Below are 24,252 nucleotides of genomic sequence, written 5' to 3'. Positions count from 1 at the left end.
AAATTAAAGTAAATTAAACTTTAACATCAGCAACAACACAAAATCAAAAACATTCATTGGAAAAAAAATGAAACAAACTGGGAATTTGGCACATTAATTTCATTGCAACTGAAATAAACTGAAAGAAAGAAAATGTTAAGTAAACAATAGGAAATGAATAACAATAATAATTAAAAGAAATAAAATAAACACAAACAATTTCTGCATTTATACGTACCTGGCTTTCTTCAAATACTAACTAATGACTTTCTTACCAGAAGCTACCAAACGCAAAGATGCATTTGGTCTTTTTTAACCCTTTCCCTCTCGGGCCTGTGTATTGTACTCCTGAGAACTACAGTAAGTCAATCTGTCCCGCAGCTACTTTTGGAAATTACAGATTCTTATCCAAAAATCTTGGTTTAGAAAGCTAATTGAATGTTTCCATTTTTATTTTATTCCAGCTGTTTAGAGGGAGAGGGTTGAAAATGCTTTTGTCCAGAGTGTCCACAAGCCAGTGATTATGGGCTGTTCTGATGGTAGGTGAAAAATCTACTGATAGCACAGCATAGACAGACTGTTTAGAGGAAAGGTCTGCAGGCCTCTATGCGTATGAAAGTGAGCAGGAATACATAACTAGCTTGTCTGAAACAGATAAAACTAAACTAATGCACCTCACTCCAGAGGTTTCTTCAATATTAGGAAAGGAAAACCCGCTTTAAATACAGGGTTTTTAATGACCAATTCAAACGTGACTACGAATTTTTCATTTTAACCCGTACTATTTCGTAAGGTTTTTGGGTTTTTCATTTTTTAAAGACTTTAATGAAAAAGGATATAAAATACAATTACATATTGTAGTTATTTTATAACGTTCAGGTTTTAATTCTTGAAGTGCTTGGACAAAAAAAAGTGAATGAAAAATGCCTGCTGAAATAAATGAGGATGCCTTTATTAAGACATACGACAGCAGCAACTATATCACGGAAGAAGAATATCTGAAATAAAATGTCTCATTTTTTTATTGATTTATTTTATTACTTACAAATCCATGAGTGACCTTTCACTTTGTCAACAGCTGTACTTCTTGTTCTACCCCCATTTCTCTCTAAAGGACAGTTTGTAACACTAACAAATAACACAGCCGTCCACCAGCCCTGTCACCTTCTCATGGGCATAACTTCAATTCAGGAAACCACTCTTTAAGGTCAATGCTTATTATTTTGTTTTGGGTGGATCTGGATCTCCAGAAATTGAAAATGGTTCTGATTTGTTCTCCAGATTATCTATGATTTAAAACCATTCTATTGCTAGAAATGCATAGAAAAAATCTAAATGTTTTTTTATTGAGAATTTGGATGTTTGAATTTTTTTGGAACAAAAAGCCACTCCTGGAAGAGCAGACTGCAGCGACACAGGCATGGAAATAACATTCAACTGGGCAGCATCTGAGCTGCAAGGGACAATATAGGGAATTTCAGTGCCTGATGAAGGACAGGCCCCCATGCACTTCATTAGAAGCAGACAAAATGACTTAAAATGCTGTGACATTGAATTCTAATCTGTTAATTATTTTTACACAATGGTTAAACCAGCCCAAATTTTCCCCTGCTACATCTGTCATCTATTGCAGATGACCCCCAGGCACTGCGACAATCAAGCTCCTCTGTACACTGCTTGTGGACACCCCTAGACCTTGACTACACATAAACTGAATCAACCTTTACTCATTCAATAACATGGTACAGCCTTTCAGAGTCTGGAGATGCAGCTGCTATGCAGGATCATTGCTGTCCACAAATGCAGAACAGAAATGTTAATCTTCCCTTTGTGTAGAACTGAGAATTTAGCTACCACAGATATTAACCTCTAGCACAACAGCAACTAGTGTGCCAATGAGGAGGAAACACTGGGCCAGTCAGGCCGAGGAGCTGAGGCACATTTACAAAACAAACAACATGATTAGAGTAGGAACTGAGGAACTGTTAGTTAAGGGGGGTGAAATTGAAGGGGTGAGCAAAAGGTTATTCCATTATCCCAAAAAAATTGAAATAAAGAGCCATTTCTCCCAAACTAAAAGCTGCCTGGAATTGACCAAACAGTGGATATTATTTATTCTCGCCCTCAGTGGGCATAATGGCCTGCATAAATAGCTGCCTCCAATCGCATTTGACTTCACATAAAAAATCTTGAACCCTTATAACCGTTTTTGACAGAACACACATTTTCCATTCGCAATACAGTCCACACTGCTCATTGAGTAGGTAATACTGTTATAGACTTACAGCAGCATGAGTTGGTTTATTCTTTCTTTTGGTTGTACATTTTTAATGGCCTTTCACAGATAAAATATTATGGTTTAAATGTATCTGACTGTCTTGGAAAAGGAAGGTTAGCCTGTCAGCGAATGTTTTGCCCTTATTATAGATGGTACAAGCCCCTTGTGTGCCGAGCAGGTCTACAGTGCTCCATTGAGGGGTGTGTTCATAATTAAGAGGGCTGTACCCTAGAGTATCAAGCACAGGAATTGAACTTGCAGTATAACTGCCAGAAGGCAGAGAACAGGCATGACAGCCTTATAACTTCAGTCAGAAAAGGGAGCAACGAAAATATTTTTTTAAGAACAATTTCTACTTTACATTGTCATGGTCTATTTTGCACTATGAAGCTCTATTAGTTTTATATCAGGGGAGCTTACATTTTGTACCCTCTGGTTCTTTGAGAGAAAATAATTTCTGATATGTGATACTGCATTCTTCTTGAATATTTGCAGTTTCTTACACTGCCAGAACATTTAGCGGTCATAGGCCTCAGGCACAGGAAAACCACTGGGGTGAAGTTAAGCATGTCTGTATTCATGATACAGTGCCAGCCACTTCATTCATGTAGACTCCTATAATGCACTCTCCACCAGTGATGTGAAACCATTTTAAGCAGGGAAGAGTAGCACCATTTGCAGAATACAATGTTCACTAAAGATTTACTCTGACTCTACCAGTGATTTGTATTAGTATAAACGTTAACCTAATCCCTTGCTATTGTGTTCTGTGTGGCTCTTTGACTGTGTTATTACTGCAGTCTGACAATGATGTCACTTGGTAGAATGCTTAAAAATGGTTCTGGCTATGTAAAGGTAAATACAATTTAAAAAGTTGATTTGATTTATGCAACATTGATAATTATTTCCCAATTTGAAATTGTGTCTTCTGCTGACTGATACAATTTTTTATTTACACAGACTCATCTTTGTTTTTTCTGAGTTGGCCTTGCTTACACAAATTTGACTTCTGAATGGTAAAGGTAGTGTTCTCAGAACAACAGATTAGGAAGACACGCCACACCATCGGACAGCACACATTTTTGTTCAATCATTATGAATTTTTATCAAATTCTGTCAAACAAACCACTTCAACGTTATTCAGTGGATGAATTATTTTTTTCAAGGATTTAATCACATATTTAAACAGAGTAAAAACAAATGAGATACTCCAATTCCTGAATAATTATTTTTCTCTTTGTTCACAAGGTATAATTATGAGAAACAGAAAATAATGAAACATGCTCTCTGCAGTTTAATCACCAATATAGATGACTTGCCAAAGGCTGCCTGTTGACTGCATGTTATTAAAAGCTTAAAGCAGGTGGACTGGATGTGCGAAACCGCTTGAGAACAGCCAACACTTACCTTGAAGGTATCAATAAGACATTTTTTATGACTGTCCAAGCCTGAATGACCTTCCTGACCTCTTTAATAAGAAAAAACGAGCACAATTTTAACCCCTGCAGGAGGCCAGACTCTTGAGCCATATCACAAAAATGCAGTTTCCCAGGAAAGATTAATCTGTAGCTATTAATTTTGAGAATTTGCTATCTGAAGGCTTTCAAACAAAGCCACTTGCCCTTCCTGAAAGGCTGGAAGTGATAGTGTGGTGTGATAGGAAGGAGTGATGAAAAAAGAATTGTCCGTTCTGTTATTTTCATAAAGAATATTGTAACTACTGGAAATATATACACCTACAATATGGAGAAATTCTCAAATTACTGCTTCTAAAGGAAAAAAAATACTCATTATTACTATGCGTAATACTAATACATATTACTATGTGTTCTAAGAGGATATGGTAGGTACAGTCTATACAAACCGGTAAGATACCACAATGTATCAGTGTTCCACATTCATACAGTATGTACGCAAATGTGGTTATAATAATAACAGATACATAGAAAAAATAAGTTGTGATGATTACACTTTAAAAACAGTAATTCCAGGTTAAACAAACACTGTGCAAATATGCCTTGATAATTGAGTACTATACATTTTACTGTTAAAACACATCTTTGCTACAGTATAAGCACAGTTTCTTAGCATAGCTCTGTCCACAAGCTTGAAGCTACAACAGATTTTTCCTTGACCTTATCATCACTGTTAACAGTGTTTGGCAGGATCTCTTGATGCTGAATTTTATTTACATTACGCATTAGGCAGATATCTGGATCTTTAAAGTTGTCTGTGTTGCCTTTCCTAACGGAAAACATTGTGCGGGCTTTAAGGGAAAGTTAAATAACAGAGTTTTGATACTACCTGTAACTTTTAATCTTGATTTTATGTTGATTTCTAGAAAAAATTTCATAGGCTCAATATGTTATTTTTGAATGCAGGATTTGCGAATTTGCTTTACATAGCAAAATAGTCACCAACTTTCAAAATCACCCCACACTATCAAAAAAGGCATAATAAAGAATGGGCTGAAGGATCTGAGTCTGTCATTTCAAGCAGGGGGCTAAAAAAGTCCCCATGTATACTTACTGTTACCTTTAGTTTAATGGATTTTGTTTCACAATATTTTGCTTAGTGCTGTGCTGACTGTCACATAAGAACCAACCGACAGCAAAGACCACAAGCTGTTCCTCATGTGACGTGAGCCGTACGCGCTCCAAAAAACAAAGAACAAAAGTAAAAAGCTAGGTGACGTCAAGCCATTCCATGGAGAGTAGTTTCAAACAGAGAAGAGTGAGAAAGAGAGAAAGAGACGGAGGAAAGTGTATCCGATCCAATCCATGTGTCTGTGCCTACTACCATTCTGAATCAATGCAAGACAGAAATAAAGGCACCATGACACGTATATACATACATAGACATACAAAGGAACGCCAGATGATGGATGAACACACAACATAGGTCATGCCTAAGCTGCCAGTAACCAGGGATGCAGTGCATATTTACCTAGAGCTCCCAATTAAAAAGTTGTGCCTTGTTGGAGTGACACATGCAGCTGAACCATTTGACACTTTTACATCTGCTACAAGCTAGTAATGGTGAAGACTGGGGTCGACAGTGTTTTCCCCCATCGGGCTGGTAGAAACAGGAATGTGTTAAAGAGGCCTCCCACTACCATGACTTCCCTCTTGCATTCACATTCAACATGGAAACATGTGAGCACTCCCCAGAAGGAAAACCCCAACACCTGGCCCTCAGGAAGGGCGGAACGAATGAAGATGTCTTCCTCGGACTTTGATAGGAGAGTGTTCTTTTTCCTACTTATGCCAACTGCAATGGCACATGAATGATACCCCCTGAACATCCTTCCCTCTCAACTGTTCTGTAATTCAAGTACAATTACTTGGAAATTGGAAGAACTGAGCTGCACCACTGTGCCTAAAGGATATCACTCATGCAGGAAAGAAACAAATGTTGAAAGCATATTCTACATATAGACACACATAGTACAGGCCTCCACCGCCTCCAGCAATATTTATTTTTGTTTGTTGAACCATACAGATTTTACAGTGGTATATATTCTAAGTTTGTGTTATTTTCCTTCAGTTCAGGAAGTGGCAGTTCAGATTCCTTGTGAATGAACTAAAGGTAACTGGAAAGGCAACTAAATAAACTACATGATTGAAAGGGTGACTTAAAAAACAGAAGCAAATACACCATGCCATTATAAATATTTCCAATTTTCCAGCATTTTTTGATTAAGGGAGTACAGTATATTTTGCAAAATGTAATTTTATAATATGTTTCTAACGTATAGGCAAAATTGAGGGAATGAGCAAATGGCCTTCATAAATAATGGGGAATAACATTGATCTGCCTCCTACTTGACAAGAGTTCAGCATTCCTTTGGCAAGACGGTTGTTAGCATCATCCAAATCGTTGCAAGGTTTCAAAAGGTGTGTTAAGGCAGTGAGGTGGTCAGTGCTTGGCTCAGGGGGGGTCATTCTGTAGGCACTGGCCATGGGAAGAAAGAGCTTGTTGGCATTTTCCTTCACCAGAGGCATCTAAACAAAGCTGCCCTTCTCGTTACAGGAAGAATGTCTACTTTCCTACCATCCCTACACAGGTAAGTGCTTCAGAAAGTCATGGAAGTCTAGAGCAATGAAATTTGTGGGTTTCAGTAACAAGAAAAAGTGCACTTGCTGTGAAAAAAAGAAAAAAAATCACTGCTCTTGTCTGGAATCAACCTCTTCACATAAGCACATTTGTTTTTGGTAGGATATAACACACAGAAACACGTAACTCAAAGAAAAACAACCAAAGGAATACAAGAAACGTTGGTTGAGGCATCCACAGCCAGTGAAATCTTCCCTTAAAATGGAGGCACATTATTATAATCCATTAAACTAAACACAATGGTCAGACATTTGATTACTATTTGTTACTATGGCTAAACCTTTTCTTTGAAAAAAAAAATGAACATCGCCAGCCATCACCTTATCATTTTCAACCTGACAGTGATCAAGAGGCAAAATTAATATTCAGTTCAGTTTAAGATCAGGGTTCAAATCAACACACCTTCAGTCCAAGACAAGAGATGTTGGGATGCATACATTTTTTGTCAATGGATGTAGAAAAGATGGCTGACAACATATAATTTTAAGCACTAAATTTGACTTTTCCTATTATATATTCCTGAACAGCTGCCTATAGTGAAATAAACATTATTTCCAGGAAGGAAAAGTAATTTCTATACTGAATATTAAAAGTACTTTTCTGTGGACAACATTAACTTGATATTTTTCTTTAGGCATGACATTTTGGCAGTGTCCAATAAGCACAATTCAAACACTATGGGGAAAAAAAGCATTTTCTTCAGCTATTTTCTGGCCATGAGCTGAGAACCTCCCTTGCTTCAATAAAAGAAAAAAAAAAGTTAAGATTTATCGTTTTAATTTCCTGACTTGGAGTTACATGTGCCCTTTGAGTTAAAAGGAACAGCATATTTTGGTATGAATGCATTCTAGGTGTGTATCCCAACATCACCTCTCTCAGGCATCTTTAAAGCAAAAAGAGAAAGTAGAAAAAGAAGGGGCAACGTACTGGCCTGGGACGTTTTCTGTGATATTTCATTGGTGAACGCGCCAATCCCCTTGTCAGAGATGGCTGCCAGTGAAAAGAAGTACTCAGTGTTGGCTCGCAGGCCTTCTACAGTATAAGAAGAAGTGGGGCCAAATGTTTTGACGACCTGTTCAGAAAGGAAAACATAATGCTGCAATATTACAGTAAAACCCCCTCTATCACACCCCAAATAAAAAAAATCACCCATTAGAGAGCAAAGATACGGCAGTACACACCTTTTTATTGTAAGAGGCTAATCCAGGTAAAACCAAATCCTATTCTACAGCTATCCTCTTATACTGCACACATACAGGGATCAACTGTTTCATATGATCATTTCACACCGCTGCTTCAATAAGAGTGAGTGCCAAGTACTGAAACAGTACTTATTTCAGCATTGCCTTCTCAATGTTTTCAATCTGATTCTTCCTGAAGGTGATTTAAAAATATTAGGTGGGTGAATGAACTGCATTCAGACAGGGAGAACTCAGCACTACAGTGCTGCAATGATAAGAATCTGTTTGAAATCAGTAAATTAACTTGGATGTGCTATTGTATGCTACGATCCACCAGGATTCTATAAGAAGGAGTAAATACTTAAGTTGGAGTAATGTATGTATATTAAATTAGTGTACCAAATGAAAGGTGTCAACAAATATTTTTGTCTGCACAAAGGTTCTGTGGGTTATTACTGTAATTAAATTGCTTATTGCACTGAAATTCAATGAAATTCAATGTTTCCTTCAAGAAATGGCTGGATGAATTAAACACCTTACAAAATAGATGGTCAGAAAGGCCTTCTATCATTTGCAATCTTACTGCATAAAACCAAAGATTAAGTAAAGACAACAGAAGACATATGTTATACTCAATGCAGATGTACTACAGTATATACAGTAATACCTTGATATTTACAAATTTACCTTAATTGGTTTTGAGCCTCTGGGTGGAATTTTCTGTCTACCCTTTCAAACTACATGGGCATTATCATAGCAATAGAGGTAAGAATTATGCCAGATACTCATTTAAAAACTATCCATACAATTTAATTTCCAAAATATATTGTGCTTTTCTTCACTCCAATGTCATGTTTTACTTTAATATAGGTGAATAAAATGCAACAGAGACTTTAATACAGTATGTTGAATCATGACAGTTCCCCTAATCCTGTGTTTCCCATAAGGTCTGATGTTTACCAAGCGTGAATTTATCTACCGTGGAAAAATGTAAACCTCGCAGTTGACAAGGGATTACTATAATTTTAAAAGAACTGACAGAGAAATGCAAGAAAATGAGAAGCAGATACTAGAGCAGAGCACCATTGTCCTTTGATGTCTAGAGCCACCAAGACATCAAAAGGAAAAGTAAAACTGCTTTACCTCAGTTCCAAACTTGCCCTCTTTGTAGTGCAGCTCATAGGTGATGATCCCTTCCTTATCATAGGCTGGCTCCCAGGTCAGCTCAATGCTATTGGCAGAAACTGCTCCTACTTGGAATTTAGCTGGCTGTCCCGGCACTTGTGTAAAGCATCAAAAAATAAAAAGCTCCATGTTAATCACGAAAGTATCCTAATGTATGCTAGGCTCATATAGCTGCACAGTTAAAACTGCAAATCAGCTGCACCAGCAGAATACTGATAGTTGTTAAAATGCTGAATTTATTTGTATTTTGCTTCATCCCGTTGCTTTTTAACAGCAACAAACCCATTTGGATACTCTGAAAAGCTTATCAAATAAAAATATTCTGCAGTCCACACAAAGATTTCTGTCTCATACACAAAACTATATAAATATAAAGCATACTTGCATGTACTGTATACTTGTATGCATACATAAGTAAATACATGTATATCTTCATGCAATTATATAGAAATACAAGATTATTTTTTCTTTTTTCCACCCAGGATTGTACTTGTCCCCTGTATGATTGCCCGTCCTCCTTATTTCCTGAGTCGCACGAACACCCCCCCTGTGGCAGCAGGAGAAGGCCGCTGCTGCTCTCACCTCCCTGCAGGACCTTCACGTGAATGGGGTCGGAGAACGGGCCGTCTCCCACAGAGGTGAAAGCCAGCACCCGGATCGTGTACGTCTCGGAGGGCACCAGACTCTGCACGGTGGTGATGACGCTGTCCTGCACGTTGTGAATCTGCCAGAGGCTCATGGGCTTGGAGGGGTCCATGGTGTAATACACACGGTACCCTTTGATCTGCCCATTAGGCTCCTCGGGCTCGTCCCATCTCACCATCATGGTGTTCGGACTAATGATGCGGGCCTGGATGTTGCGTGGGGGGCTGGCAGGGGCCTGTTCTCCTGTGCGGGCCTCCACAGGTTCGCTGGGGGGACCCTGACCGATGGTGTTGACAGCAGACACTCGGATCTCGTACTCGGTGTTCGGGCTAAGCCCTCCGATGCTGTAGCGGGTGGTGGTGATGCCATCTACGGTCTCAAACTTGCTGTCCACCTGCTTGCCGCGGTACTGGATGATGTAGTACGAGACAGGGTCAGGGTTGCCTGAATCCCAGGTGATGGTGATACTGGTTGCTGTGGTTTCGGTCACAATAGGAGTCCCTGGAGGCTTAGGCAGTGCTGGGGTGAAAGAAGAACATAAAAAATGACATCATCCCCAAAAGGGATTCACACATGGCAAGAACAAGCCCCATCTGGAACTGCGACTCTTCCTGAGCTCAATTCCTTTTTATTTTCCTGTAATACAGCCTTAGGAAGAAACAACTGTTTAAAAACACTTTTCTATAACACTGGATTTAGACTGGCTGATACATGTTCAGAATTTGCCTTCTTTCTAAAGAAACAGAATGAGAAATAAAATCATTATTAGTAAGAGAAATAAAACTTAAATTATTAAAGACAGAAGGGCTTTCTAAACTTGAGCTACAAAATAAAATAGCAATAAAAAATAAATCGTCCACATACAGCTTACTAGTATGCAAAAACTTCAGCTATCTGTAGGAAAGTATTATTTATGTTTTTACTAGATCCTGGCAACTGGCTTGCTCAGTAAATAAAAGGAAAGGAACTCGTTTTCTACAGATTTGCAACTATTCCAGAAAAAAGAGGTTTCCAATGTGCAGACTGGTCTTACACTTGACAGTAATCTGTGCTACAGCCTCAATGACTCCAAGGCTGGACAGAGCCACGCAGGTGTAGTTGGCAGATTCCCTGACACTGTTCAGCTCCAGCACGTTACGTCCTACAGGCATCTCGTCTTCCGGAGTCAGGTCTTCGGCTCCCAGCATCCACTTGACGTAGGGCATGGGGGAGCCCACCGCCACGCAGGTGATGTTGACGCTGCCCCCGGGCATGATCTCGTGACTGGTGGGCATGATGGAGAATCTGGGTGGCACCCGGCGGACTGGCAGGGAGAAAAAGAGAAAGGTAACAAAACAAGCAGAGGAAAGTGAGCCGTGTTTTGAGGGTGGCCCTAAAAACATAAAATTAAAAACAAATTAAATCAATAAAAGACTAAACTAACAAAATTGCTTCACCAACAAGAAATATTGACATTAAAGCAACAATTCATAGCAACAAGGTTCCATTGACCAATATTTGACCCATCACAGCACATTTAAATACACAAAAATCTATTACTAGTTTCTCATCTTTTTAATTCCATTATTCATTGCTTATTAAACAACTAAATCAGGACCACCCCACTTCTTAGAAAGACCTAAACGATAATATGCCATTATCATTATCATTTTGTACCAACAGTCTACTGCCACACAGCACCAGCAACGTCCTTCACCTGAAACTTCTCATCCAACCAGAAATGGGCATTCAGTTGGGCTGGCCCTTGGACAGGAAGTGGTGTCAAAGGAGTGCCTGATGTTGTGTGTTCTGATTCCTTTCTACCAATCATCCCCACTAACAGGAGTAATCTTCTGTTGTTAACACGTATGCAAGTAAGCAGACCTGTGTTTTAATCTCAGAGCTGCTCACAGAATGATTTGCTTGCTATCCCACTAGGACTAAAGATGAGAAACTTTAATCAAATTTTTGTGGTTCAGGGTAGATTGACTGGACAAAGCCGTTTTAAGATCTGACACGGTTCCATTGATAGATGCAGCTATCAGTTCCACAGACATCATGCATAGTAGGTAAAATAAACAATAAAAAATAAGAGAGAAATAGAGATAAAATGCATAGAGGAATATAACTGAAGGGTCGCTAGCATGCCCAGACGAAGATTGGAGAGAAAAAGAGAAAGAAAGGAAGGAGGCTGGGGAAGAAAGAGAGAGGGAGTGGGAAGAGGGAGGAGGGGAAAACCCACTTCAATGCTGTTTTAAGTTTTTTTTTTCCTCCAGCTGATGTGACCCAATGTGACTGGAGCACATTGTCACATCACACCCTGGCAGAGTAACAGAAAATAAATACATATAGAAAGTAATACTAGAAATAGTAATAGTACTTGTAGTCATAAAATAGCATACCATAAACAAACAAAAGAAGAATAAAATGGATAGAAAATGCTTGACTACATTTACAAAAGGTTGTGCATCTCTGCTCCAGAGAAGTAGATGCAGCTTTCAGACCTAAGCAGGGGAATAGAAATGGCCGGGCGTGTGATGGGAAGGCTCATGGAGGCACATTTACACGGCTCTGGCAGGCCAAGAAACTCTCCCAGGTGTTTATCAGGTGACAGTCTCACACTTCCCTTCTGCAGGCTTGCGATCACCTGCTCCTTACAGGACATCTAACATCCCCACTCTCATCACCGGGGACAGGGCTACGCGTGAACAGGTTTGACTTCTTACAGGATTACTCTGTACTGGCGTGGTAATTAAAAAGAACAGAATGAGGTTGTGACCACAACTAAATCAATATTTCAGGTAGCCTTTTGTCTCCAATTTGCTAAAAACATTAATTGAAAAACTCTGTTGTACCATGATATTTTGAATCTGTCAAATAATCAAATTTTCATTTATAGTCCTGTATCTACAACATACTGTACATGTTTTCTATATCCTCCTATATACATGTCTATAAAAACACTATTCAAAGAAATAAGAGCAAAGGCATTTTTCATCACATTGTATAGCATTGTTCTTTCTCATAAACTAAACCTGCTCTAAAACCAGGTTTCTTCTGATTAATTTTTAGAGTTAGATTTGGATTCTGACCGTTTTTTATTTCATGCAAAAATCCAGATTTTTTAAAAGCAATCAATCTAATTCTTTTGGCAGTAGTTAAAAGAGCTGTTACAGGATGGATCACACCTCCCATAATTCACTGCAGAAGAGTCTTCCAGACAGAGTCTAATGCTCAAAAACATCTAAAACCGTCTTTCCCATATTTCCCTTGGAATTATTATTTATGGGGCTAATCAATCAATTAGCACTTAAAGATTAATTTAATTTAAAAAGTCAGCTCAAAGCAATTGAGGAAATACCCTTTCTTTTGCGGTTAATGTGCACAGAGCTGTGTAAAATCATTGATGTCTGCGTCAGAGGTGAGAGGCAGGTAAAGAAGGAGCTGGAAAGTGTCTGGGGGGAGGTGAGGTGGGACGGACTCGTCATGCAGACAGATTGAATGTAAACAGGTGGAGGGGGGTCAGGAGGGGGGTTAGAGACAGACAGACGGACTGGGAGGACAGGAGACGCACACACAAGACAAGAGGCAGAACAAGACGCAAGCAGCAAGGCGGCAGACAGGACAGCTGACTCAATCCACTCACGCCGAGAAATACTCATGTTGGGGGAGGGGGTGCAGGGAGAGGGAGAGGGAGAGGAGAGAGAGGAAGGAGACTGTGATTTCCAATTAAACAAAAGAAATTAAAGCATGTTTTCAGTGGGAACTCGGTCTCACACATCAGGGCTTGAAAGGAGATCACTCTTTCTCTCTTGGTCTTGTGGACAAGAACCGAGTCGCACAGTAAAATAACCCTGAATGGGTTTCAGTGCTCAGACTTCATGTACTTCTGACAAAGAAAGTGGATTTTAAAAATAACATTCTTTGGATCTCTGTTTGAAGCAGATACAGAATACATGGAAATTGATAGGTACAGTATATAGAGTACAATATACAATATATGTGCCAAAAAGAAATCTAATAGTAATAAACTGTATTTTATGTAGCACCTTTAAAAGTAGCTTCTCAATGCCAAGTCATACACATTAAGCAGCATCGCTTCACATTATATATCTATCCCTGTTGTATATGGTTCACCAGCTTCCTTTCATCTACAGTGCGTAGCTGAGCAATAAAGTAACACACTCTGTCCTTTAAAATGTTTTAACCCCAGCTGTGTCAACACACTTTCGAAACGGAAGAACTCTTTGTGATTTCACTTGTATAGAATATACATGTTTTTAACAACATTTAGTGCAACATGAAACCAGCAGCCTTTTTTACTCAAATTTCAAGGCGGTGTGATTTTTTTGTGCTGCTGAATTCTCAATAAGGCAGTTTTTTTATTTGATGTGTGTTTGCATTTTTTATTAGTGATAATTTATAACTGGTCTTTAACCAACCAAAAATAATTTTGTTTTTTAAAGAATTTATCTTACAACATTTTCTTACTCTGATTTTAAAACTTAAAAGTAAATTATTGATGATTGTTTGATTATGATTATTTTCAAGTAATCACAAAGACTAATCTCTTCAAAATTTGTCCAGATGTATTTAATGTCCAGATTTAAAATGTATTTTTTTCATGAATATAATATAACTCATGAATGAGTTAACATTCCAATAAAAGTCAAAAACACCTTCTTAATTCCATTTAAATGAAGTAAAAGTACCTTGACCCACTCATCATAAACAAATCATTACTTCGTAGTAGAGTCTTTCTTACTTATATTGTTTGAAAAATATCCATAAATGAATGGATGTAGAATTTATAATTGTTGGGTAGCTCAAAACGTGTTTTCATTCAGACTGGTGTAAACATCCACCTTTATTGTATTAGTTCCTTATTTTTTCCTTTAAATTTAATAACAGAAAGTGTGATTTAATTGCAATGTTTGCCATTTCTTTGAAATCCGTTAATGGTAGCTGTATCATTTACTGGAACACTTTAACTGCAATACTGGCTCCTGAATGGGGAGTGCAGAAAACAGGCACATGTTGGAGTGTTTCTACAGTGGAGGACTGACAGCACTTTGTACAAGTTCTTGTAAGAGTTGCATTAACAGGAGGTGAGCAAGCTAACAGGGTTGCTCCAATAAACCTCAGTCACCTGTGGTGTGACAGGTGGACATTTTCAGATACATACTCAGTTAGTGGGAAACATCTCAGGGCTGCTTGGTTCTGCTTCTGATGTTTTGTCTCTTCACTGAGAATGGCTATAGATGTTACTCATTTATGCAGGTAACCTATATTATTTCAAATGCCATCCAAATGATACATCTTCCTCGTTTTTAGGAGACATTCATCTTTCTGGTAGATTGGGATTAATGTTAATGAACCTGCTAGAGAGCATGACTCTGGGCTTAATAACTGGGCCTCAGTAATTGGAAGTGCAGATACAAAGAAGTTGGACTGTATGTTCTTGTACAGTTACCTGCCAGATTGTACTGGATGCACAGGCACATGTGTCAGCTGGGTTTGTGATCATTCTTCATAATATTCCTAGTATATTGATGAGCAATAGTTCAATCTTTAACTAGTGCACCAAGTATAGATGTCAAATGTGTTCAGAAACAATATTCCATTCAATAGCAGACATGTCATTGACTGGTCTCATATTTTAAGTTATACAATTCCTGGACACAAATGGTTTTACTTAAATATCTGTAGTAGAGTTTAAGGATTAGCTGTATCTTCATACAGCTGAAATGGCTTTCAGACCAACATCACTTTGCTATCAGATATTGCTTAAATATTAAAATGCAAAGACACGTGGAGGATGCATGTGCTGTAATAGTCTGTTCATAATTCTGTTTACATTCTATGTGGCAGCTGCTGATTCCTTTAATATGGTCATGGTCAGATATAGACATCTGTGTCTTAGTGTTTAATTTGGCATTGGCACTGCTAGGGTTAAGGGATACATAGGACAGGGCCCAACTAAATAAAACAAAAATCAAAATATCTCACTTAAAATAACGACAAATAAGAAAAACGAACAACAGTCAAACAGACAAAGAAACTGATCCTGTTCAAATTGATTCCTTCCTAGGAATTTATATGACAACAAAGGTGAAAGGTCAGCCCATTCCTTCACACAGTGACATGCATGGGTACCATTGCTCTATGAGGGGTGACAAAAAGAGAGTAGGGTGCAACCAATGCAAGGCTGATACAAGAACAAAATATAAAGATACAGTATACGGGTACAGTCGAACAAGTCACCCAATTCCATCCAAGCATGCCATTCTCATGTGCAAGTCTAGCAACTTTTCTGAGGAAAGAAATCAAACTTAAAAAATGGAAACGCAACCTTTCACTGCACATATCATAACGGAGGTATGTTTTCCTCATGGCACGGATGTAGGACTCTGGGAGAGCATGTAATCTTTAAAATGCAGAGAAATATGGACCATGCAGTCACACCCTTTAGGTCCTTACCAAAATGTGTCCCTAAAAGAGCCCAATTCATAGGTTTTGCTGGAAAAACAAATGGCTAAGTTTGGTGATTTTTTGGTGCTTCCGAGTTGGGAATTCAGATTTCTATCAGCGATTTAGGTTTCTTGTGTTCTCTCAATTTAAAAACAAACTGACTTCAGTGGGCCACATGCTTTAATGGTTTAGTGAATGAGGCTGTGTAAGGAAAGTGGAGTCCTTTACCTTTTGTTGTTTGTGCTGTTTAAACTGACTGGCCTGTTGTGAATTGGGGCAGCTGTATCCAAAATACACTAAATCCCATTATACTGTACAATTCCAACCTCAGACCATCACTTGGACACCTTCAGTTTGAAAGCATAATAATTGTTAGTATGATGCATAAAATGAAAGTCAGAATATGAACATGTTTCTCTTAATATGAACTTTTCAGTGTGCCATTAAGTTTTTTGAAGCTGTATTGGTGCTGTATTTAAGTATCTAGACAATTTTCAAAACAGGAATCTTGCTCAAACCACAGGACCCAATACAATTTTTGTTCAGGGATAGAGGCGCACATGTGTAGTGCAGGTATGGTCTTGCTGCTTGTATCTTGAGAAAGAGACTGATGGATGATGTCATTAGCCAACTGTGACTGGGATTCCCCCAGCAGCAGCGTATAACCGACCAAATCTCAGGGGGGTTAGGCTTATTTTTTACTTACATGCAACTGGAAGAGCCTGCAGAAGTCCTCTGCCTGAGCACTAATGTTCCTGTGCACAGTGTGGGCTTATAGTGTACAAAGAAGCAGATAATGCATTTTCGATTATGGTCTCTTTCCCAGTGCTGATAAGATCAACAACTGTGTCACTAATTCACTGAGAGTTACCCTGAGTCAGTTATTTAGACCCTGGTGTTCTGTCCTTTGGATAAGATACAAGACTGAGGCACTTTTTTGTATTTTTAATTTGTTCACTTCCTACTTTTTGTAATTTTCTTTGGATACAAGATTTTCCTAAATATGTTATTAAAATTGCTGTTATGCTATCCAAAATATGTGTTGTCAATTCTGAATTTTGACAAACAAAAACAAAAACTGAATTTTAGCTTGTAGAAAAACTAGACAATAAGTGAAAGCTGTTGCTGCTTAGCCATGGACTATATAGCACAGACCGCAGCCTAACTGGGCTGTAATAACAAAAGATGGACAGTAAGCTCCAGAATCTTTCTAACTTACACCACTGGGAATTGGTGAGTGGGCTGGAAGATCCTGACCTCAGGTCAGTTAATGCCACATGGATTATAGCTGGTGATGAAACTGCTGTAAAAACTGGCTATACGTTAGACTTTTTTTTCTTTTAATCTCTGCAAGGATGCAGTTAGGCTTAGGTAACACTGAAGACGGCAACTGTATAAAGCATTTTGCATTTGGCCAGAGGAAAGAAGGAATAGGCCATGTTTGGTATCTTGTATTGATAGGTCACCCACTCAAGAATATTCAGGCCACAGATTTTTTTTTGGACTTTAAGGGATACAACTGTTTGTATGAAAGTGCCTTAATTGAAACAAAGCCATGAATTAATTGACATAGGCTTACTTTGATCATTGACACAGAAAGGTTGCTTTCTTAGTTGAGTCCATGATTAAGCCCACAGATTTGCTCCAGGTCTGTCAAATCATCATGGTGTTTGGCTCTCTATCTCTGACAACCCATTTTTCCTAATTTATTTGGAGATGAATACTAAAAAAAGTCAGTAAATTATGGTATCACATGTCTATCAGAGAAGAATTAAAGACAGAATATGGAGATATAAATTCTGGCCACAAATAGTGTTATCACAGCGGAAGTACTGTTGGGATTTGCCATTATTCTGTATGAATAATTAAAATGCAGTTACCAAAGTGGCAATATATTAATTACACTGTGAATAAAAAGTAACAGAAGTGTACCTATGTGAATACCTTAGGGGTGTAACAGCAGATTTCATAACCCTTCCAATAAGATTTTCTCGTTCACTTTATTCTTCAGTGGATATAAGCGGGTAGATGGTTAGTCATGAAATGTTAATGTCTGTCCCCAGTGCCTGCTGGCCTTACAACTGATCTGAATTTTAACACAGTGAGACAATATCCTCTGTTGTTTTACTGTAGAAATTACTACCCTTAGCAAATGCCAACTTTGCATTTTAAATGTGTAGTGCCATTAGTGTTTTAAATAAGTGGGAAAAAGAAATGAAAAAGAAAGTACCTTTCACTCCTTTATCAGAGATCTGAAACTAAAACTAGCAGCCCGGGGTAATATCTGAAGAAAATATCAGATACTCGTCCTGCACAGGCTTATACAATAATACAGATCTGAAATGGGGTAGCTGTTAACAGAGCAATATCAGAATCCTAGCGCAGTGGAAAGGGTGTAACTGGAGAGTCTGAGAAATTCTTAGTTGAGATTTGGAAGCAAACATCAGTGTGGCACAGATTGTGTGGTTGTAGCCCTTTGCCTTTTTCGGCAGTTAGAGAACCCAATTGAATGGACAGGTTCCTCATTCACAAAGACCAGGAGCCCTGCAGGCCCAGGAAATCATCAGGTTAATCCCATTTCAAGCCCCGGTGCAGAGAAAATAAAATAACTCAAAAGGTGTACAGTGACGAGGTGAAAGCAGTCAAGAGAGAACGCCAGAACGCTGCACTATTCTACAGATAAAAAGGTGTGCCAAACGGAGGTTAGAAGGCGGACATTATCGGCCATTTTGGCGAGACAGTACGAGCAAGTCTGTCCTGTCCCAAAATGAAGGGGGAAGCCAAAATAATGTGCAGCCTTTAGTGTTACCATAAAGCTTAGATTACACCCTTGTTCACAAAATATGCAACAGGTCTTGCAGACACTGTTTTTTGTACATTACAATAGGGAATAAAAAGGCAGTTTTGTGAGCAAGTGCAGGATGCACAGACCAGTCCTGCTCTAAAAAGTCTCTTGATGGTAGCTAAAAAGAATAAATTGTAATAATCATAATTATTACAATAATAACTATATTATGGATATATTTGCTCGCCTTTCAAAACAATATGGTAGCTTTCTTTGCATAATTTCCAAAATGAAACACAGTGCAGACTGTGATTTTATGTCTTAATTTTCCATTGTAGTGCATAATTTGCTGATCGGGACAACAGCAGATTTGAATGATCATGTTGTTTTAGGATCCAAATCAAGATTCTATTTCGATACAAAGATGTATTGAAGCTCTGAAGATTAGAATAAAAACAAATCTGTGAACTCTGAATACCTTCAGATGCCAGTTCTCAAACACATACTTATTATTTGTGTATGCTTGTAATAAAGTATAGACTCAAAAGGTGTAATCTAGCTTTAGTTCCAAACTTCAGTTACAAACACACTAACTGCAGAGCATGCAAGCGAGTGCAAAATAAAACAGGCAAAAGTTTAGGTAAAAGTACACATTCAAGGATATACAGCACAGTCTTCCTGCATCGTTCATTCAAATTCCATCAGATAAAGAATATCTGCAAGTCTCTATGGGGATTCAATGACAAAATAAATCCTGGTACACAGGGATAAGAGTTGCTGATGAGAAGATCACAAAACTAAGATTTCCCACACCTCTTCCCTCCCCGCTGGATTTTCAACAAGCACATTGCAACAGAGCAGTGTTTGCGAGTCAGCTTGTAAGCAAACTAGTGTTTTCGGCAGTTTGGGAGCAAAATCCATAAGCCAGCTCTGGAAAACACGCCGCAGTTAACTGAAAGAAAGGCTCAGAGTCTCTGTCCACATGCGAGCCACAAGCAATGGCTAGAGTGTCAAGAGTACAGTACAATACAACCTGGCAAACCCAGATTAAGGGAATAGGCAGGACAAGGTTAAGGGACTAAAGGCGAGGGACAGAAAGAGATTTTAGCTAGACTGAGAATTCTGTTATCCATGTTCATGTATGACCCTCTCATCATTAGGCATTAGGCAGCATTTCACAAACTGAGAACTCATATTGATCATTTACAGAACTGCTGTTTCTTTCTTCACAAGAGCAAATCTTGGACGTACAGCAGCTTGCAAGTCTTTTGAGGAAAGACCACCACTGCATATATTTATTAATAAGTGTTTAGTTTTAAAATTTGCCTACCTCCCTTATTTGGGAAAGGGCATCTGAAGTTTTAATCTGGATTCTAGACAATTTACTCACTGAAGAAGTGATTTTTCACAGTTAATTATTCACACTGGAGTAATTTCATATTAATGCCAAAGAATCCAATTTTGAAGTATAAACGACAGCGGTGACTCAAAAACTGAAAAAGAGTGGTGCAACAAAAAGTTAACTTTTCTAACCGTTGCAAAATAGAATATACTATACGAAAAAAGTAATGAAATATACCTGTACTGTATTTACTGTATAAAGTGCTTTTAAAACTTTTTAAGCCATTAATAATTTTAATCTTTATCAGACTACAAAGTTATATGTATCAAATGGGGGACAAATGCTCATCTTAAAAATTGAAACACCGTAGCATGTGAATGGAAAAGTATGAAGAGCACAGCTCATGAGAAAAATGTGTTTTGGCCCAGCTGTGCCTGTTCAGGTGCTGGCAGCTGATTTCACCAAGACTGCCATCAAGCCTGGTCTTATACATATGTAACAGCTCCTGTTTGATTAACAATACAGACTAAATGTCTGCCTGACTCACACACACTTTCTTAATTTTTAACCATTGTATTGTAAAATTCTGAATCTTCAACAGTCCTTGCAAGTCAAGAACTTTTATTTTAGATGCTGAATTGGCCTCTATCCCACTTTGCGGACAGGACCGAATATGCACAAGCTGCTAAGATCTTCATTTATTAAAAATGGTTGCCTTCAGTATGGATTTCAGAAAGATAGGGATGTGCCAATTTGCCTTATCAAAGGAACACAGTGCTTCCCTGGCAGGTTATTTTGAAGATGTTCCATCCTTCCTGTCTTCTCACTCTTTTTACATTCTAAACTCTCGCCTTCTCTTTGTCCTTTCTCACTCCCTGCCACAGGCCATGACAAGCACATGATCAATAACGTGCAAAGCTCAAGTCCAAGACGAAGCTGCATCACTGCCACGTTAGGGTTCATTCTGTATCACCAGACTGCACTGGTTTGTATTGTACTGTACATAAGGAACAATTCCAGCTCAGTCTGTTTTGCTGAACTGAGCTATACTCTCATGCGCCATGGGTTTTCGGATTAGCAGGTGGAGGTAGCTACTGTGCGCTCACCCACAGTGAGATGGATGTGCAAAATAAGCACTGGCGTTGAATGCCAGGTCCTTTGTGGTGGGCTGAATTACCAGCTCTGTGGGCCAAAAGCTTCATTATTTATGCCCTGCACCTGCCAAGCCCTTGTGTTCCTAGTGGAAAAAGCATGCTCTCTGTCTGCTCGGAGTCTCAATGTCCTCACTGTGTTACTATTCTGATGACATGACGACAGAATCTTTCAAACTTAAGACTTATTAACTGAAAACCCCATTTGTGGTTCTGCTGATCGAAAAAAATAGCTCTATAATCCTGGGCACAGTTTCACACAGCTGGAATATGCTGTACAGGAACCCCTGCATTGCACTGTCACATCGTGATTTCCTTCCAATTAAAAAAAAACAGCGATACAACGTTTTGAACAGGATCAGAAAGTCACAGGAGCTTAATGCAAATTTTTTCCTCCAATCACACTTCAAATATTTTAATTCAAACAATAAGTTGTTTTATGCTTTTTATGTTCAGCCTAAAACGCAAACATTTAGAATTCATTACAATTCATTACAATTCTGTAATGGGCCAAAGTGCTAAGATTCTTATATAGATATATGATTACTGATAATGATTTTAAATAAGTATATCACTTCTCAGTTACCTGGAGTCATAGGAATGAAACAAACTGATATCAGAGTAAAACAATTAGAAACTGGATGTATTTACTTCTGGAAATTTAAGGGCATGCCGTATTGAGTTCCATTCTGAACAAATAAATCCAGAAAAAATATTAAGGGACATAGTTTTAAATAGGCAAACATCCAAAATATGTACTCTGTCTTAATTGAATATTGTTGTTTATTTCATTGTAAATTACACTTTTCTTTAAGTGCTAAACTGTTTTTCTAGAATGATTACCAGATTCACTACTCATGTAATAGTTGTTGTTAAAAAAAGTATTGTTTATAAGGTTTTTAAAAACTAATAAACGAGTTTATTCTTAGAGACTTAGGCATCTTTACTGCAGTATCGTACAGTAGGTGATTCTTTAAAAATAAAAATCAGTATGTTATTTACTTTTAAACAGTAAGAATACTCTTAATTACTTGCTCAACGGTACTTGTGGTATTGATTCAGGGAATGAAATTGGAAGAAAAAAATCAGAAATCTCAACTACTACCTAATACTACCAAAAGGAAACTGACAGGTCTGTCATAGGAGAGCCGGACAATACTCATCACTCTTCCATCCTGTCAAAGCTGAAAAATCATCTGAGCAGAAAGAGCTAAGGCCCATAACACTAAAGAACTGCCGTTATGTAAACGTAAGTCATTATATTTTATATTGATCCATGTAGCGCTGTAGAGCAGATTCCAGGGCTGTGTGAAGTCATTACCGCAACAAATCATGTTCAATCAGATACTCCACTTATCCCCCACGAGTTACTGCTATTAATAAGATGACAGGAACACTGGCTATTTACTTACTTCCACTTCTCTTTATTGAGGGAGTCAAAAAGCAGCTGCATGACTAAAAGCAAAAGACCCACAACCAACAGACAAGTAACCAGAAACTGAAAGGAGGAAAACAAACCAAGGGCACATAACTAAGAAGCAAAGAAAACAGTAACAGGAAAACAAAAAACAGTGCAATGAAACAGAGGAAGGAAGAACGGCGCAAAGGAATTTAGAAAAGGGCATGCAAGCACAGTAGTTACATTCTCCCATCATGCATCAGGCCCTGTTATGTCCAAGTGCTGGGTTTCCATGACAACAAGTGCAGAGAAGCTCTCCTAGCAGCAGCAATACCAAAGGATGCAAAAGAGAAAAGGCCCCACAATGCAAACTTAAAATAAAACAAAAAAACCCGAGCATAGCGGGTTTTCTTTAATCACTTTTGAAAATTAATTTCTTATTCATTATTCGATTTCATTTGGATTCATTTTTCTCTTCTTTTTTTTTTAATTTTGCCTTTTTTCCAACAAATGTAAAAAAAATGTGGGTAAAAAAAGTAAAAAAGAAAAAACACACCAACCTTCTCGAAGCTCTGAGGGATGTAAAAGGGTTGATGCAGAACACAATGACATGAGGAGAAGAGAAAAATAGGGGAAACACAGAGAGAGTAAAAAAGGCCACCTCAAGGCTTTTAGCTGCTACATTTCTTGTTTTTTTCCTTTGCTTTCCTTCCTTGATATCACCACAAAATGACATTGGTCATTCAAAACTTGCCTGCTCTGCGATCTTCTGTACCCAAAACAATCAAATTAACCAGTGGTCGCATGTTTGCCTTGAAAAGACCATTTGCTAGTAGTTAGCGGCCACTACAGTATATTCAACCTCATAATAAAAAAAAACAGCAAGTCTTTGCCACCTGATGTGACTCCCACGGTGGCCGATTTGCTTCAATTGAGGAAAGAAAACCAAAATAAAAACAAAAAAAAAACAAAAAGGGAAAAGAAAAAAAGAAAAGCATAGTACTTCAAATTAGCAGCTACAATTGACAGCACAAGATTCTCTGTTACCAACCTTTGACAAAATGTATGTCTCAAATTATTTCACAGTGCCTTCAAGCCCATATCACCCCCTCTTGCAAAACTGTAAACTATAGCTAAAACATCAGATTTTAAGCATGGAGCAGAATGGAGTACTGATAGCTGCTAATTTCAAGTCCACTTTATTCCCAATCCCATGTACATATTTATATAAACTATATAGAAAGCAAACAAGACAGTAGAAAGGTACATGTTCTTCTTTCTTTCAGCGCTGCAAAACATAACTTTCTTGAATCTTAGAGATGTACGTTGTACTCTTAACAAGGCAGAGAACTGCAGTATTTTAGACTCAGTAAGTGTCTATTGCTGTACTGCTATAGACTTACTGACTCCAAAACACAATTCATGGTGGATGGGGGATGTATTAACTTTACAACACTTGAAATATACAAAGTGAAGAAAATACCAAGATTTCCAAAGTCAGGCCAAAAAAAATCCTCCCACCCAACAATGATATTTTTTACTTGCAAAAATTTTCTCTAAATATTTTTGCCTTTGTATTAGCAGCTAGAGGAGAAATTAAAAAATAATTTTAAACAAAAGTTATCAAAGTCACAGTATTTCCCTGTTTTATATCAAGGATCCAATTTCAGTAATGGATTGAGAAGTCAGCACGGATGGAATTTGATTTGGTTATGCAGCAATTTGTTTCTAAACATAGTGA

The 24,252-nt window shown here is 38.1% G+C and overlaps 1 protein-coding gene across 1 annotated transcript in view; it reads right to left on the bottom strand.

Moving 5' to 3' along the window:
• LOC148814047 (receptor-type tyrosine-protein phosphatase S-like) overlaps positions 1-24,252 on the bottom strand; it is a 320,468-nt gene that overhangs the window by 89,780 nt on the left and 206,436 nt on the right. Inside the window, exons 8-11 of the mRNA XM_088907841.1 lie at positions 10,418-10,687; positions 9,322-9,903; positions 8,698-8,834; positions 7,301-7,445 (exon numbers count right to left, since the gene is read on the bottom strand). Of these exons, the coding sequence (XP_088763967.1) occupies positions 7,301-7,445; positions 8,698-8,834; positions 9,322-9,903; positions 10,418-10,687 (1,134 nt within the window). The remainder of the gene's footprint in view (positions 1-7,300; positions 7,446-8,697; positions 8,835-9,321; positions 9,904-10,417; positions 10,688-24,252) is intronic.

The sequence above is a fragment of the Atractosteus spatula genome, chromosome 28 (genome assembly GCF_055471065.1).
Source record: "Atractosteus spatula isolate fAtrSpa1 chromosome 28, fAtrSpa1.hap1, whole genome shotgun sequence".
In the NCBI taxonomy this organism is placed as follows: Eukaryota; Metazoa; Chordata; class Actinopteri; order Semionotiformes; family Lepisosteidae; genus Atractosteus; species Atractosteus spatula.
Note: the sequence above shows the minus strand (reverse complement) of the source record. Positions and strands in the feature narration are given on the sequence as shown.